This window comes from Cydia pomonella, chromosome 5 (assembly GCF_033807575.1).
Source record: "Cydia pomonella isolate Wapato2018A chromosome 5, ilCydPomo1, whole genome shotgun sequence".
Taxonomy (NCBI): domain Eukaryota; kingdom Metazoa; phylum Arthropoda; class Insecta; order Lepidoptera; family Tortricidae; genus Cydia; species Cydia pomonella.
Window position 1 is genome coordinate 8,826,333 of NC_084707.1, and position 17,841 is coordinate 8,844,173.

Below are 17,841 nucleotides of genomic sequence, written 5' to 3' on the forward strand. Positions count from 1 at the left end.
AAACTAGTTACGACCAGTTGCACTAACCACAATTGGCGGACTGATCAGCGTCACTCAGTAGTGAACTATGGAATTTCCCATTCAATAACATTTAAAGATGACAGACGGTGTGGTGCAACGTTTTTCAATATACTTACTTTACTCTTTGGCAACGAACTAAAATGTAAACCGTTAACCGATTGTTGATCGTTAAATATGGCGCCAGCAGCCAATTATATCCACACTTCCCGATATCGGGCGATAACAGTTTTCCATTTCACGGAATATCAACACATCGTTAACAATATTTGAATGTAAAAAATACCTTGTCTGTAATTGCCAAAAATATCCAATGCTTTATATTTTTGCATATGCACCCTTTTTTTTACATTTCAAATATTGTAATCACATGCATCGTGTGCTGATATTTGGTGAAACGGAAAAATACTATTTGCTCGGGCCTGATAAAGCGTGGATGTAATTGGCACTTAAAACCAACTTTGAAAGACGGGTGCAACCTGAGCTAATTGTTGACCATGCTCGTATATTTCTGAAGTTGGCCGGTCGAAGTATCTTATAGAAGGCGCCAGCATAGGTTTTGCAAAGTGGTAAAATGTGTCCCCCCCCCCCCCCCCCCTGTAACTTCTAAAATAAGAGAATGATAAACCTAAAAAAAATATATGATGTACATTACCATGCAAACTTCCACCGAAAATTGGTTTGAACGAGATCTAGTAAGTAGTTTTTTTTTAATACGTCATATATCTAAAAAAAAATTTTTTTTCATCAAACCCATACGTGTGGGGTACCTATGGATAGGTCTTCAAAAATGATATTGAGGTTTCTAATATCATTTTTTTCTAAACTGAATAGTTTGCGCGAGAGACACTTCCAAAGTGGTAAAATGGGTCCCCCCCCCCCCCCCTATAACTTCTAAAATAACAGAATGATAAAACTAAAAAAAATATATGATATACATTACCATGCAAACTTCCACCAAAAATTGGTTGGAACGAGATCTAGTAAGTAGTTTTTTTAATACGTCATAAATGGTACGGAACCCTTCATGGGCGAGTCCGACTCGCACTTGGCCGCTTTTTATATTTTTATCCTATTTAGTTTTTTTAATAATTATCTGGTACTTTATTTCATGCATGGTGTGAAATAATTTATCTTAAATACAGTCGAATACCCTATTGCGGGTATCTTACCAGTCAACCATAGGGCAAATCTGAAATGTGTCAAGGTCGGTGCAGTGATAAAAAGAAACATGTTACCTCCTTTTCTACATAATTAGGCGTAGGACGCTGTCTTTTTAATTTCATTGTATGAAATCCAAAATCAACAATAATCGTTCTATCACGGGTCTCCCTCATTGAAGTCGGTTTTTTTTCTTAAAAATTATCTGTCAGTCCTACTCATAACTTGTTTTTTTATGGCCTGGATGCTTGGCCCTTAACCTTAGTGTGCCGAGTTTTTTTTTTCAAATAGTTTCGCGACGGTTTAAGCCAAATTTCATAGCATTAAACTAAAGTCAGGTGAAACCTATGCTGGCGCCATCAACACAATCCTTTGACAGTTGCCCACTTCATAGCCTGATTTTATGCATTGGTCTGCCTGGATGCATTCTTGTGCTGCCTCGCAGAGACCTTGAAGATGTTTGGGTCGATGTGGTTGAGGCTCGCCTCGGACGACGATGAAGCCACGGGATTTTCGTCTACTTTTTCCAACAGATGCGGGGCCAGCAGGAGGAACAGTTGCTGTGAATTACAAAGTGATATTAGATTGAGATCTAGTAAATATGTGTCGTGTCTCGTTCAGTTAATTCGGAGCCCATCTAAAATAAAGCACGAATACATTTTAATTTCTCATGCTATGCTAGTGGTCCATTAGGCGAGTCCACACAGAGCGACCATACGCGCGAGGTAATTTCCTCGCGCACAAAACGGCCAGTGTAGAGTGTACCTACTTGGTTACTAAGTTCTGTTTTTCGATTTGCAACCTCTTTATTTCCGTTAAAACAAATGCTACCGAAAAAATTAAAAAATGACATAATGTGGTGGATTTGTGAGCTATAATTATATACCACACATAACGCTTATCTCTTCGTATCTATAATGAATTGGGGCCTAAAAGAGAATCGTATCGCAGTAATTGCGTTGCACAGATGTGGGCACCCACCAAACATGATTTTGAAGTTGCTTGAAAACCTAAAAATCAACAAACAATTTCTTTATCCCACAATTAATAGATACAATAGTACTCGGAGCTTCGAGGACCGCAAGAGGTCTGGAAGACCACACAGGTTCATTTCTGTGAAAAAGGTGTGAAAACTGGGGCCAAAGTTTACCAGGAAACCGTTTTCGAACCAATAGTGAAGCCTTTAAGCCACACCCTATTTCAAAACCAGCCATGGGTCTTTCAACAGGACTCAGCTCCTGCACATAAGGCAAAAACAACTCAAGCCTGGTTTCGAAGGAACAAAATTGACTTTATTGCCCACGAAGACTGGCCGTCCTCCAGCCCGGATCTTAACCCCCTGGATTATGCCATATGGCAGGTTAAATTATTGAGGAGAAAGCCTGCGTGCTAAATCCCACACAAATCTTGACTCCCTCAAGCAGGTCATAGTTAAGACAGTGACGGAATTAGACATGACAATCGTGCGTGCCGCTATTGATGACTGGCCTCGTCGTTAGAGGGCCTGTGTCAAGGCCAGAGGAGGCCATTTTTAATGATATTGTCATATGTAATTCCTGATTTTGTGTACTTCAATTTAATATGTAGTTTATTCAACTTTCGTTTGTATATTTTATGTAGATAAAGATTATTGCAGGATCATAATTTAGTAACCAACTAGGTAGACGTGCTTCGACCGAGGCGGCGCGCGCGTTTTCCTCGTCCGCAATTAAAAAGTCGATTCAAAATGGATTAATCGTACGATTTCCATCAAAACGTCAAACGTCATAATTTCATAAAAGTTTGGCGTTTAAAATATCACTTGTACTGTCTGGGCTGTCAAAATCGCTGTCAACTTATCTTGGTCTGAATTTAATTACCTCGGCCCACGGTATAGGCGGCAGGCCCGCGAAGGCGGCCTGCCAGCCGGGCAGCCCGAGGTGCACCAGCGCCATCCTGAAGTACTGCGTGAAGGAGTCCGCGAGCCAACCCCAGGCGCCCGAACGGGTACCCAGCCACACTGACCACGAGCCTCCCGTGTACACCAGGCATACCTTAAATACGTATCCAGAATTAGATACAGTAAACTGACAGCAGTTTTTAAAACGAGCTTTGATTTAAGGCTCCGTAAGTTCGTGGTCTTCTCTCACTGAGTGTAAGCGTGAGAGAGATAGATGTGCCTGCTCGGAGCCGTAGATATGGTTTTTTTTAATTATTTTTTTGTTTTTTAATTAATATATAATAAAATAAAACCGGTCAAATGAGAGTTCGTTTTACTCGCGCACAAACGAGGTCAAATGAGGGTTCTGTACAAACTTTGAATTATCTCGTGTAACTATAAAGGCGAAAGACTTTATCAGAAGTACCTATACTAAGTATAATTGTCGACCGGTGTGGCCTAGTGGGTAGTGACCCTGCTTACGAAGCTGATGGTCCCGGGTTCAAATCCTGGTAAGGGCATGTATTTGTGTGATGAGCATGGATATTTGTTCCTGAGTCATGGGTGTTTTCTATGTATTTAAGTATTTATAAATATTTATATATTATATATATCGTTGTCTAAGTACCCTCAACACAAGCCTTGTTGAGCTGGTGGTGGGACTTAGTCAATTTGTGTAATATTGTCCTATAATAAAAATAAAAAATAAAAAAAAATTGTGTACAGCGCCATCTATCGGCAAATTGTCTAACTTGCGCGATGTAATGCACGCATATTGGTTTTTGGAGGATAATTCTCAATCATGTGAACCGATTTCAAAAATTGTTCTTATTCTTATTTTAAAAAAGGTGTCTTTAATGTAATCTCAGATATTTCAAGTGTAATTAACACACTACCTACGTAAAGTTGGTTAAATTGCAAACTGAATTCGGTAATGTTTTTTTTAATTTTTAAAAAAGTTACCAAGATCCTGTAAAATTTATAATACTGGTAATATTATGTAAAAATTTCATAATTGTTCTTCAGTAAACTTCGGAGATAAGGGGGGCATGGTATATTTTTTTTCACATTTTCCGCCATAAATCAAAAAGAAAAAAAATGTTTTGGAATGTACAATTTAAGCTCTTTCAAATGATACCCCACTTGACCTAGTCACTAGACTTTAAAATTTTCATTTCTTCTCTTCATATTGGGCAATTTCCATAGTTAATAAAAATAAAATAAAACAATAATACTTTTAATGTGTCTGGGTTAGCGTTGTTCATAACTATTCCAAATTTCAAATCAATAGCGATAGCTTACGTGGTTCTCGAGATATTTAGCGTTGTGACAGACGGACGGACGGACGGACAGAGTCGCACCATAAGAGTTCCTTTTGTACCTTTTTGGTACGGAACCATCTAAAAAGAAACCGCTGAGTTTCCTCAAGCATGATATTGTCGATTTTTAGAAGCATTTATCATATTTTTAGCTTTTGTGCAAAATTTATTATAATTTTTTAAAGTGCATTTTAGACCTTTGTTCCTGTAAGCTTACAAACAAAATTCAGATGTCGGAAATAAATAATACAATAAGTACATAACTTAAAAAATAATGCATAACGGGTTCCAGCAGGCGTTCTACATGATATTAAAGCTCTCCAACGTCTCTACGTGTTGGACATATATCCCAACATAAGGCCTATCAAAAGACCGGGATTTTATAGGCCCCTATTACTTACTTAAGTAATTGATTAATTTAATTTATTTATTTATGTCGTTAATGAAGTGTCTATATGGTTTTCATGTACCCCGCCCCACCGCGCACATCAGACATTGGAAAAACAGTTTGAATGTCATGTGTGAGAATATTGGGTTTTCTAATGGCTGTTATGCGTGGTGACGAAGAGTGTACACGTATTTTCTCTGTCACCCAAACTTACCTTACCGATTGTTCTACAAGAATCTAGTTCAAACACTTTGCTCTTGGTGTTGAGAACCGGTCGTGGTCCCGTGTTCGGACGAGTAAAAGAGAAGTCCAGTAGATCCTTTAAAGCTGGCGAAAGAATTAGTTCGTTCAAGGAGTTCACTCGAATGGAACCAACGGGCAATACCTGATCAGCTGAAATAAATTTAAATACTTAAGTGCAAATTACATCCACACTTTATTGGGCCTGATACCAGACCCGATTTTGGGCCCGGAAAAGAGTATTTTTCATTTTCACCAAATATCAGCTTATCGTTTACAATATTTGAAATGTAAAAAAATTGTTCATATGCAAAAATATCAAACATTGAACAGTTTTGGCAATTAAAAACCAAGTATCTTTTACATTTCTAATATTGTTAACGATGTGCTGATATTCCGTGAACCTGAAAACGATTATCAGGGCCGAAATCGGGGCTAAATTCGGGCGCGTTTTCGGGAAGTGTGGATGTAATTGGCGCTTTAGTGAGAGTAAGAGAAAGATCCCCGCAATTAGCTTCATGCATGTTTTTTTTTTTAATTTTAATCATTATTTATATCGGTTGAACACCGGTAAAAATAAAAATACTTTTACAAATCTTCATATTATTTTATTAATAATATGTAAATGTTGAAAAAGTTTGAGCGGTTGAAACGCTCATAAGTTTTGGCGCGAATTCTACAGAGCCGATGACGTCACACATCAGACAAAACGTAACAATATTTGAAATGTAAAAATACGTTGTCTCTAATTACCAAAAATGTTCAATATTTGATATTTTTACATCGTAACCATTTTTTACATATCAAATATTGTAAACGATGTGCTAATATTTGGTGAAACGGAAAATATTATTTCCCGGGCCAAAACCGGGTCTGATATCAGGCCTGATAAAGTGTGGATGTAATTGGCACTTAAGCGAGTAACTGTTTTATAAAGTAAGATACTGTTCGTCCAAGTAACCCTTTGTTTGCAAGTACTATTACTTACCTGAGTACTTGTAGTGCCAAGTAAGTAAAAATCCATCACTTGAGGCATAAAAATTTCGAAGATCTTCAGGTAATACAGCAGAATGTCGTTGCTCCCAAGTAGAGAGGGCGACGCGATCGCAAGGAATCCGGCGTTCCACATTTACATTGCAAATTCGAGGGTCGGACTCTAAAACCAATATTAATATGTCTTCATTATGTGTTTGAATTATTTTTACAAAAATGTTATTTTAGTTACAGTAAAACAATAAAAAAACAGTGGAGCTAGCTTTATAAACAGAAACACGTGTGTTTGTCACTGACAGTTGTATAAGAGGTAGGATCGTAGGATGCTCCGGCAATTTTATAACCTAGTATTATTAATAATAAAATAATCTACTTTTCTTTCTAATTGTTGTGTTAAAGAACAATTTGGTAACATGGCTAATGCACATGCTGGTGTGTGTCTTATCAAAGAGGAATTCGTTGTTAAAAATCCCGAGATAAATGGTGAAAATGAAAAAGATCCGAACTCTTGTGAGAAACGCAAATTAGACGAAACCACCGACGCTAGCAATATACACAATAAGAAGGCTAAAACTGATGACAACAGGGAGAAACAACAAAAACCTAGGGAGAGGAAACGGGGGCAGAATAAAGCAAGACCAAAGACCTATCAAGATGACAAACAAAGTAAGCCATGCCCTAGCATCATTAATATAAAATCGGCGGCTGACTTACAAACTTGTAAGTATAATAATTGTAAATTTATTCATAACCCTCTGGATTATTTAAAGAATAAACCTAAGGATATAGGAGACCGCTGTCACCTGTTTGAACTTCGCGGTGAATGTCCACGGGGCATTGCCTGTAGGTTTGGATCTCACCATCTCACGCCAGAGGGCTACAATATAGTGAATGATATTAAAGCCAAAGAATGGAAAGATGACACGAAAAATACTCTTCAATCTGAGCTTCAAATAAGCTTACAAAAAAGGACCTACAATTTTGATCTATCTGAAAAACTAGTGAAAGTTTTGGACAAAAGAAAAACAGATTCGAAACCTTCACCAGATGTATCTAAAGCAGATCAAAAAGCGAAACAAGAAGATACTAAAAGCGGGGTAATTACTGATGAAGATTTGGTCAAACTTTTACCTAGAGAAAGGAAATCTATTGATTGGCAGGATAAACTATATCTCAGCCCTCTTACTACAGTGGGTAACTTGCCATTTAGGAGAATATGCAAAGAGTATGGGGCAGACATAACCTGCGGAGAAATGGCTCTGTGCGAGTCTCTCCTCAAAGGAATGAAACAAGAGTGGGCTCTAGTCAAAAGACATGAAACAGAGGACTTGTTTGGGGCACAAATATGTGGAACCAATGTTTGGCAAATCACAAAAGTGGCTCAGTTACTACAAGAAAAAACGGAACTGGATTTCATAGATTTAAATCTAGGCTGTCCTATAGATTTAATTTATAAGAAAGGAGGTGGTAGTGGTATGATGCACAGGTTGCCTACTTTAGAAGCTTCAGTTACATGTGCCTCAAAGCTGTTAAGCATACCATTCACTGCAAAAATTAGGACAGGAGTTTACCAGGACAAGAAAATTGCTCATACTATTGTGCCCAAATTGGCTGAATGTGGTGCCTCCCTTATTACATTACACGGAAGGTCCAGGGAAGCTAGGTACACAAGATCAGCTGACTGGGAGTACATTGAAACCTGTGCTCAAGCAGCTAAGCCTTGCCCTGTCTTTGGCAATGGTGATATCATGAGCTATGAGGATTATGTCCAAAAAAGAGAAATAGCTCCCACTGTTAAAGGTGTAATGATTGGACGGGGTGCTTTGATCAAACCTTGGCTGTTCACTGAGATTAAAGAACATAAACTCTGGGATATCAGCAGTAGTGAAAGATTTGATATTATAAAGAAATATACAAACTATGGCCTTGAACACTGGGGCTCAGATACCCAGGGTGTAGAAAACACGCGCAGATTCCTCCTAGAGTGGCTATCATTTTTGTACCGCTATGTGCCAGTAGGCCTTCTCGAAAGACCACCACAAAAAATAAATGAGCGACCTCCCATTTATTTTGGTAGAAATGACTTGGAAACCCTAATGGCCTCTGGAAGCTGCCATGATTGGATCAAGATTAGTGAAATGCTTTTAGGGCCTGTACCTGATGGGTTCCAATTTCTACCTAAGCATAAAACTAATTCTTATTAGATTTTTACTATTTAGATCAGTGGTGGGCAAAGTACGGCCCGCGGGCCAGCTCCGGCCCGCGCAAGGCTTTCATCCGGCCCGCCGCCGGTCCTTCGAAATAATTTGTATATAGCTCGAGAGATAACGGTTTCAAATCAAAATGTATTTATACTACAGGTCCGGCCCTCGGATTTTTTAAAATTTTCTGGCCCCCCATGAAAAAAGTTTGCCCACCACTGATTTAGATCATATTTTTGTTTAGCCTTCATAGATATATGTAAAAATAAATATATGTTCTCATAACATAATACATTGGAGGTTTCTTTACTGACCTAAAAGTTTAGTTACACCCAAAGTAATATTTTCATAAAAAGAATCTTCTGAAACTAAATCCACACAAAAACTCATTTTGTTACAAATTGAGCCACTGTAAGTTTAAGTACAAATTTATTTTGGACAACACATTATTGTTTGCATAGTGAATGAAATGGGCATGACTGTCAACAAAATAATAACCATAGTAACAGACGGTCATACATCATTTTAATGACAAATAAAAGACGAATGAGAATAACCAAATCATTCGCGAATAACGAATATTTTTTCGAATGATTATTAGTGTTCAATTCATTCGCGAATAATTTATTCCACGAATGTATTATTCGCGAATAAAATAGCCCACGAATAAATTATTTGCGAATAATATATCGAATAGTTAGTTTACAAAATAATTATTTAGCTGTTTTCTTTTTTTATTTATTTTAAACTTAATTGCACATCAAAAAAGGTACAAATGGCGGACTTAATGCCTCATGGCATTCTCTACCAGTCAACCATAGGTAGGGTTGCCATAATTGGAACAATAGGAAGATAGTGTCAAGCGTAAACTAATATCTCAACACTCCTCCTCGATTAAAAATGTGGTACAGAGTTAAACATTTCTAATCGCATTTCAAATAACTTCATAAACAAAATTAAATTAAGTAACAATTCTTAGTTACACAAACACAACGAATGTTTCTCATTAACACAACTCTGCAATCTATAAAACACTAATATTATTATTTGAGAACACTAAGAGCACCAATAGTTATTAATAAATGTTCAGCAAATCTCTATTGTGATTAAACTTTATTAAACTTTTTTTCTTGAAATTTGAAAGTAACGACGCAAAGTCGAAAGCGGTTATTGTTCAGTATGTATCCGATAAATACTTAGATATAATAAAAATAGAGCCAAGAGCTAAGAAGTATATAATGGTTGGATATAGTGGCTCAGGGTACAGACTATATGACCCGAGAGAAAATAGAGTAATCATATCAACAGATGTGAAATTCAATGAAAAAGAAACCAAATTCAAAATAGACAATTGGAACAATAGGAAGATAGTGTCAAGCGTAAACTAATATCTCAACAGCCATAATTATTCGGAACGATACGAGACAATGGAGCAAAGTTGGCAGCGACTTTGATAGCTCAGACCAAAGAATATAATACTCACTAGGAGGCTCAGACGATGAAAGTGTTATCTTAAACGTCAAACTTCTATGAAATTATTTAAAAGACAAAAACTGTCAGACTGTCACATCACAATCACATCCCAGTCACATCTGTCAGTGGTTTATTATCATTAGTTTGTATTATGTTTAGAAATTTCAATTCTGGACCTGAACTAAGTTTTTGATTCAGCGCAATAGCTAAATAATTACTTACATCGTTTATAGCAATGGGAAGGGGAAAGGTAATAAGTAATGAGGTGCGTAATGTGTTATACAAAGTTTTGACTTACTTTGAAATGGAGAAAAGAAATAAATATATTCTATTACCATTACATCGAGCCTTGAAACGCACCGCTATAGCTACAGGCGTGCCGGAGCGCACAATCAGAAGTATAAAAAAAGAAGCACTCAGTATCAAAGCAGCTGCATTAGTTGATGGATCTTCAGACACAGACACAATTAATTTCACAACCACAACTCGAAAAAGAAAGAGCCCCAAAAAGAGATTAGATATAGATGAAGCTATGATACAAGGAATAAGAAATATCATCCACAGACTTCAAACCGAGAATAAAGAAGTCGTAACTGTAAAAAAAATCCTAATTGCTGCCAGGAATGAATACAATTTTCCAGGACAAATCGACACATTGCGTAGACTTTTGAAAGATAAACTGGGATGCAAGTTTAAAAAATGTGACAATGGTCGCTGGGAACTGATAATAGGAAAGTCCCAAGATCTTGGACAGCATATGCAAGTTGCTAGTAAACCATCGGATTTTGGACACATGTTGGTACCTGGACAGCCAGTAGGATTAATATAGCTTTAACATAGTGTATTTTTTTTAAATATAAAACTAAAAATGAGTCATCATTATTTATTTGATTCAGTTTAGATTCATACCCCGGAAAAATTCAAACGGGCAACATAACAAGTATTGCAGTCAAGTAGTTTTATATAAATAATCTCAAATAAGAATCTTGATTTCTTCAATTTTATCATGAATAAATATTCTATCTATAACTATTGATTATATACATTTCATGAATCAATAGTTATATGATATAAATTAGTACCCACAACACAATTGAACCAGTAAGGATTCATTTGTGTAAGATTATCTCTAATTTATTTAATAATTTAGGAGCCTGGACTAGATCCACGATTTTTTGCATGGTATAGAAAGCTGTTCAGATTATTCAGAGAACTTTTAACATCTAGTCCACTCAGCAACTTCTGTTGCTAACTCTACATTAATAAGAATAATAAAAACAACTAATTGAAGTGCAAATGTTTATTACGCTCTCATAATTTATACAGAGATGTATATGAAAAATGGAATTACAGAATTGATTAAGACTTAGCCTAAAATATACAGCCATTATTTTATAAGACCATACACTGTGTGTAACTAATCTGTCAAGAGATGATTAAAACCCGACCAGAAATATATGATCATTGATCATTGTCAAGAGGGTGCTGTTATTTTCATGTATGGGATGACAGTTCAGTTTAGTATGAAAAACTTAGTTCCAATGGAATTCCGCAATATGGCGCATGATCATATATTGCTGGTCAGGCTTTAGAATACCATCAGCATCAATTATATGCAGTGTGCTCTCCCTGTTCACGACATTTTAATGTACTTGTCCACTCTATACCAAACAAATCAAATTATCTCACAACATACAATTACAATCCGCCACTAGAGGCGTTACAATTTTTAAATAGCGTGTTAAGAAATTACAAATATGTACTAGAGCAATAACCAACAATTTTTTGTACAAAAACTATTTTAACCCTTTGCATTTGCTTAGGATTTCCAAAGAATAATAGAAATACCAAAATCATCCTCTTGGTCGCAACCCAATATAAACTTTTTTTTAAGCCACAAAATTGTGCTTTCAAAATTAATTTTCATTTCTCATTCTCTGAAAATGGGTTGTTGTCCCAAAAGTGTGCAGAAAATGACATGTTTCTGCTCTAGAGCACTGTGTACTTTCTAAGTAGGTTTGGTTTCAAATTGATTTGTTGTACAATTTCCATTCTGATAATAACTTCCTATTCCATAAATAACGATTTATTTACTAAAATTGTTAATTGAAAGTACCCTGAAGTACCCTCAAGAAATACTACTGAAATGTATACTTAACCGTGTTTTTTAAAATACATATGTATTTTACTTTCTTATTAAAAATGAAAGTACAGTGTTTAACTCGGGTGAAAGGCACTTTCAGTCCCCGACTATTGGTGCTCTCACTGCATTAGAGCGCCTAAGTACCTCGACTGAAATGGGTGCCTTTAATTCCTTGGTTAACAATCTACTATTGTCTGACCCAACATTTTTAATGCCAACAACTGTGGTAGAAAATATCAAAAAATACTTAAAAGTAAAAGGGTTTATCTACAAATTTTATAATAAATATTAGAAATCACTCTAATACATGTTTGTACCAAGAGTTGTTTGTTTGTACCTGTTTGTACCAAACAGAATTGCAGATTACAAGGGGTCTAGAAGCCCCGCAAAAGGACCCTGAACCCTTAGTAAGTTTTCAGGGTTCAGGTTTCAGTTAGTCTTAACTTTTAACCTAGACTAATTGAAATGATCTTTCTCAATAAGATTCTTAAACAGGTCAATTATATTCTTATGTCAAACACTATTGAAGCTTCCTATAAATACTGGTATTGAGAAAAGTGATCCCTATACATACAATAAATGGAATGGAATACTACAAATACAGTGAAATGTTTTTTTAATTGTAATTATTTTTGTTCTCATTTTAATGATACTACTTATATTAAAAATAGCGTTTATGCATATGCAAAGAAGGAAATATACGGATAGCGTAACTGCACTATGTCTCTGAAAGATTCAGTCAATATTACTCCTTTGTTGAGGTTTGGCAGCGTTCTATCTTCTTCTGCGACGTCGCGAATCCCCATTGTATCCGTTTTCTGCAATAAAATATCAATTAGTATAAAACAATAACATAAAAATAAAAGATACAAGCACAAAGTTTACAATTAGGTATTAAAGGTGTTGAATGATGTACCAACCATAAAAAAACTCATGATTATGAATAAATAGCACTAGAGAAGAGTCGAAACACACATCTCCGCGAAGGCAACGATGATATTATACTTATAGTTGACACATCAAGAAAACAGTGATTGTTACGCATGGAGGTGAGTTTGCATTTGGTTTGAAGGTAACAAACCTCAGGAATTTCACCGTCGTTGGCGATTCCTCTGGCGGTCATTGTTGTACCCCATGGAGCCACCAGCCTGCGCATTGCCGGGACCGTTTTGATTTGGAAACATACTAAAACCTTGCGGTCTGCCCGGGCCCATGTCTTGCGGGCCGTAACCATTATTGTATGGAGCTTCATTATACACATTATTAGAATTATTCTGGTACTGTTCATTTTGCTGTCTCTTGTTGAATTTTTGTCCATAGGACCCAAATGCTGTAAAGTTAGCCTGCGGCCCGACGATTTCTCCGCCATTCTGAGGAAGCATGCGCGGCAGCAGGCTCCCATGGGGTACGTTAGGACCGCCAGAGGGATACCCGTAGCCAGGGCCCCCGCCGAGGCCGCCGGATCCCAAGGGCTCGGCATTGTCCGAACCGAGACCGCCGCCACCCGAAGTTTCGTTAAAATCGTTGCTATCGCGTCCTCTTCCGCGTCGGCGGGGCCGGTCACGACCGCCGCGGGCGCGCGGCCCGCCGGCGCCGTCGGAGCCGAGGCCCCCGCCCGAGCCGCCCAGGCCGCCGCGCGGGTCGGCACCGAGGCCGCCCCGGGGGTCGGCGCCCAGGCCGCCCCGGGGGTCGGCGCCGAGGCCGCCACGAGGGTCGGCGCCGTGGCTGCCACGGGGGTCAGCGCCCAGGCCGCCGCGAGGGTCGGCACCGAGGCCGCCGCGGGGGTCGGCGCCGAGGCCGCCGCGGGGGTCGGCGCCGAGGCCGCCGCGGGGGTCAGCGCCCAGGCCTCCGGGCCCGCCTTTGCGAGGTCCTCGCTTCCTGGAATCTGGCTCGAGGTTGCTCTCTCCCGAGCCGTGTGGTCCGTAATTAAAGTTGTCGTAAGCGTTGCCTGCCGACGGGGCGGAGGACGGGGGAGGCGGAGGCGGCGGCGGGGGCGGGTGGCCCCAGCCGCCGGGGACCATGGCGCCGGCGCCCGGGGGAAATGACGGCATCATCACACCGTACTGGTCGGCTGGGAAAAAGGGAGGCATGACGAACCCTTGGCCATTCATGGGGGGCATACACATGTTCATAGGATTGAGGCCCATTAGTGGTGGCACTTGATTCGGAGGGGGCGCCTGCATCTGTTGCATGTAATTTGAGTTATCATTATTTGCATTCCTAACTTCATTATTAGTTCGAGGGGCGTCCTTGCGAACGGGAGGCGTCGCTGGACCTTTGCCGTTAGGTTGGTCAGCAGGGTTTGGCGGCAACTGGGGACCGATAGTAGGAGTCGGAAGGAGAGGTTTCGGCGTCGGCAGCAGAGCTTGGGGTGCGGCCTGCGGCCCGGCAGAAGTAGCGTCCTTGTGTGGGCTGCACTTGCCTGAGCGAGAGCGGCTACGCGAGCGCGAGCGGGAACGCGAACGGCTTCTGGATGATCTCGAGGACTTGCTGCGCGAAGAACGGGATGAGCTGTGGCGGCGGCGGCGGCGATCGCGTGAGCGCGAGCGAGAGCGGCGGCGGCGGTCGCGAGAGCGGGAGCGTGAACGGGTGCGCGAGCGACGCCCGCCGCGGCGATATCTGCCGCCACGGCCGCGGTGGCCTGCACAAACATTTATAAAAGTTATAATTTATTTATACTTAAGGCCTCCCTCCTTCGTTTCCACGTGTATTTAAAGACAACGAAATATTATGACTTATATAATTAAACAATCTACTTACGTCTGCCACCCCCACCCCCGCGTTCGGCTAATTCCTGCAGCTTAGGATTAACGACTTGTTTGGCTTCCTTCAACACGGACACGAGATCGGCCGCCTTAGCTGCGTTTGAAGGAGTGAAGAACGTGTAAGCCGTTCCAGTCTTATTGGTACGCCCTGTCCTTCCGATGCGATGGACGTAGTCTTCAGAATTGCTGGGATAATCGAAGTTAATGACGAATTTAACATCATCCACATCTGTTAAAATAAAGGAAACATATTAGCACCCCAAGAACAATTCGCAATTGAAGTTATACAAATAGAAGAATAAGTTTTTACAATGTTTAACATACCTAAGCCACGAGCGGCTACATCCGTAGCTACTAAAATAGGAGCTTTACCACTTCGAAAATCTGTAAAAAAATATTGGTAATATTAGTAGAAGACTAAGTTTGCTCCGTATGCAAGCTCAGTGTAGCGTGAATCTGCGTTTCTTACTTTCCTTTCTACAAATTTTTTTCTTTCATTCACAACTGCTCTAGCAAGCATACAGAGTTCACCTATAAAATCCAAGTAAAACTGTATGTATACATTACCCAAGCCTGTAGTCATGTTTTATACAAAGTGATTTCAATTCATTTTTCGTACAAAATGCCTTGAATGTTTGACCCGAAGCATGACTAGAGATCTGTTCCATTTTCCATCTCTTTTCCATAATTATGCATAAACAGTAAATAAAGTAAGGGGCAAAATAATAAACTCATTACGCTATTTGCTAACCAAAATAATATGAGAAATCGATCAATAAATCATGTTGCAGATTACTTCTAATAAATACAGAGACCACAGGTACGTAAATGCAAGTCAGGGTTGCAGGTTTACTGGGTATAACTTCTCGAATAAACTTACTAATTGTACTGTCTCTTCGGTATATCATAGGACAATACACGCAAAAGAATAATCGAGAACGAATGGCGTGACCGGCGGCGAGCGAGCCGATCGGCTCGCCGAGGCACTAGGGCGCCAGACGGCTGGCGGCGACAGCCGTGAGCCGTGACGTCGGGGACGCCGCACGAGAGCGGCGCGGCCGACGAGCCTCGCCAGACGCTCGAGAAGCGGCTCAGACTGGCCGCGGCACCGCGGCGCGGCAGTGCAGTGCGAGGGTGGCAGAGATACTGCACAGGGCTAGCTACTAGCCCCGACAACTAGCGGCGGCACCCGGCGTGCCGCGGGGGGCGCGGGGCCGCCCGAGTCGCCGCGCGGCCGCATCGCCCCAGCCTGCACATGCAGACACGAGTCAGATACGGAGCGCCTCACACCCAGCCTGCGCTGCCCCACTCCCACACCGCCCTGCGGCAGCGATGCCACGGCGATCGCCTGAGAATCTCAATCCGACACCGCTTCTCGAATCCATGTTATTTTTTTATTATAATTAGGTTTGGGCGAATTTTTAGTGCAAATGATTCTAGTTAATAGATTTTATGTAATACTTAAATATGAAATCTCAATACAGTTTGATTCTGTTGATATAACAATAAAACAAAAGGAAATCAATATTCATTTATGCATAAATACCCTTCATTTCTTACCTTGCAGTACCCAGTCTCTTTCGCTCTGAGATTTGTCACCGTGAATGCAGACTGCAGGCCACCTGCATGAAAAAACACAGTTAAGTACCTACTAACTATTTCATATGAATTAAAAAAATTGTGAACAGTTAACTTACCCATCACGTTTCATTTTTCTGGTTATGTCATCTACCCTGCGCTTAGTCTCAATAAATATAATAGTTTTATTTTCTTTCTCTGCCATTATCTCTTTAAGGAGAGTGCTCAATTTTGTCTCTTTTTCATACTCCATGCACACATCAATAATTTGAAGAATATTGTGATTAGCTGCCAATGACAAGGAACCAACATTGATTTGTAGGTAATCTTTCAAAAATTCTGATGCCAAACTTTGTACTTCTTTAGGCCAGGTTGCAGACCACATGAGGGTTTGTCTGTCAGGTCTGATTTGCTCAATGATTTTCCGGATTTGGGGTTCAAAACCCATGTCCAACATTCTGTCAGCCTCATCAAGTACTAAATATGTTGTGCGTTTTAGATTAGTTCTTCCACTTTCCAGGAAATCAAGCAAACGGCCAGGAGTTGCAATTACTATTTCCACACCTGCATCCAAGTCCCTTGCTTGAGGGCCCTTGGGAGCACCGCCAAATAGACAAGTGTTATGAATTTTGGAAGTGTTTGCAAATTTGTCACATACTTCTTGAATTTGTTGTGCTAACTCTCTGGTAGGAGCCAATACAAGAGCAATGGGGCCATCGCCTCGGCTAGATTTTGGCTGATTATTGATGTGAACTATGGCAGGTAAAATATATGAAAGAGTTTTGCCAGAACCAGTTGAAGCAATGCCGACCATGTCATAACCACTTAGAGCGATAGGCCAGCCTTGTGCCTGAATGGGTGTTGGTCTTGAAAAGCCCATTTTATCTATTTCATCCATCACATAATCGGGGAAACCTGCCTCATCAAAAGTCAGCGTCGGTTTTGGGATGTTGCGGCCTTTCAATGTAATCTCATTTTCGCTCCTCCATGCCTCTACTTCTGAGTCCGATCTGTTCTCAACATCTGCGTGTGGAACATAAAAGTCTTTTTTGAAAGGTTTAAGTCTGCTCAAATCCCATTTTGGTTTACGCAAATTAGCGCCCGGGTTATTGCGCCGTCCGCCGCCGCCTCCGCCATAACCGCCACCTCCACCGTAACCGCCGCCAGATCCAAGGCCATAGCGAGGACTGCGACTGCGGCTTCGACTCCTACTACGGCTTCGGCTGCGTCGCCTATCTCGACTACGATCTCTAAAAATCATTATAAACCATTTTAAGTAAAGATGTACATGACGCATTCAGTTATTAAATTAACATAAAAACGTGCCTTACCTTCCTCGTCCCATAGTACTTCTTGAAACTAATCCACTTCACTGAGGATATTAATTATATTTTACAGACAATTGTGCCACACTATATTCAAATTTTCTGAACAATTACCACAAAATCTATACAATTTTATGGCCGCAATCACATTACGGCTCACGAAAGAAACAAGATGGCCGATCGCACAACGCACAAGCCACAAGCCGAAAAGCCGAATCACAACCGCGCTGTAACCACAGACTGCATAAAGTTATGATTGTGAATGAATGAAACAAGCAAGAAACAAGGTGGAAGTATGGCCTCTACAGACTATAAATAT

At 40.1% G+C, this 17,841-nt stretch overlaps 3 protein-coding genes across 4 annotated transcripts; 1 reads left to right on the top strand and 2 right to left on the bottom strand.

Annotated features, from left to right (window-relative positions):
- Positions 1–1,281: 1,281 nt before the first annotated feature.
- On the bottom strand, positions 1,282–8,824 carry LOC133517653 (tubulin polyglutamylase complex subunit 2). The gene is made up of 5 exons (XM_061851010.1): positions 8,553–8,824; positions 6,033–6,200; positions 5,019–5,197; positions 3,039–3,212; positions 1,282–1,739 (listed from the first exon to the last, which is right to left on the bottom strand). The coding sequence occupies exons 1-5, from the start codon at positions 8,626–8,628 to the stop codon at positions 1,581–1,583; spliced, it is 756 nt and encodes a 251-aa protein (XP_061706994.1). The 5' UTR covers positions 8,629–8,824; the 3' UTR covers positions 1,282–1,580.
- Positions 6,235–8,528, top strand: LOC133517652 (tRNA-dihydrouridine(47) synthase [NAD(P)(+)]-like). Its single transcript, XM_061851009.1, has one exon. It carries the CDS (start codon positions 6,451–6,453, stop codon positions 8,239–8,241), a length of 1,791 nt encoding a protein of 596 aa, XP_061706993.1. The 5' UTR covers positions 6,235–6,450; the 3' UTR covers positions 8,242–8,528.
- Positions 8,825–12,453: 3,629 nt separating the features above from the next.
- On the bottom strand, positions 12,454–17,715 carry LOC133517650 (uncharacterized). 2 transcript variants are annotated; one of them, XM_061851004.1, is made up of 7 exons: positions 17,529–17,715; positions 16,317–17,447; positions 16,180–16,241; positions 14,944–15,003; positions 14,615–14,848; positions 14,277–14,495; positions 12,454–12,672 (listed from the first exon to the last, which is right to left on the bottom strand). In XM_061851004.1, the coding sequence occupies exons 1-7, from the start codon at positions 17,540–17,542 to the stop codon at positions 12,629–12,631; spliced, it is 1,764 nt and encodes a 587-aa protein (XP_061706988.1). In that variant the 5' UTR covers positions 17,543–17,715; the 3' UTR covers positions 12,454–12,628. The 2 variants fall into 2 exon arrangements, with proteins under 2 accessions (XP_061706988.1, XP_061706987.1); XM_061851003.1 differs by having other exon boundaries at positions 12,936–14,495; positions 17,529–17,712.
- Between the last annotated feature and the right edge of the window lie 126 nt (positions 17,716–17,841).

Bases quoted from the DNA above. Each gene is read 5' to 3' on its own strand.
- LOC133517650 (XM_061851003.1), bottom strand. The intron at 16,242-16,316 runs GTAAGTTAACTG...TTTTTCATGCAG, and splicing joins AGAAAAATGAAACGTGATGG to GTGGCCTGCAGTCTGCATTC. The intron at 15,004-16,179 runs GTAAGAAATGAA...ATTTTTTTACAG, and splicing joins AAGAGACTGGGTACTGCAAG to ATTTTCGAAGTGGTAAAGCT.
- LOC133517653 (XM_061851010.1), bottom strand. From the start codon at position 8,628: ATGAGTTTTTGTGTGGATTTAGTTTCAGAAGATTCTTTTTATGAAAAT. The intron at 3,213-5,018 runs GTAAGTTTGGGT...TACGTATTTAAG, and splicing joins CTTGTAGAACAATCGGTAAG to GTATGCCTGGTGTACACGGG. The intron at 1,740-3,038 runs GTAATTAAATTC...TGTAATTCACAG, and splicing joins CGCCTATACCGTGGGCCGAG to CAACTGTTCCTCCTGCTGGC.
- LOC133517652 (XM_061851009.1), top strand. From the start codon at position 6,451: ATGGCTAATGCACATGCTGGTGTGTGTCTTATCAAAGAGGAATTCGTT.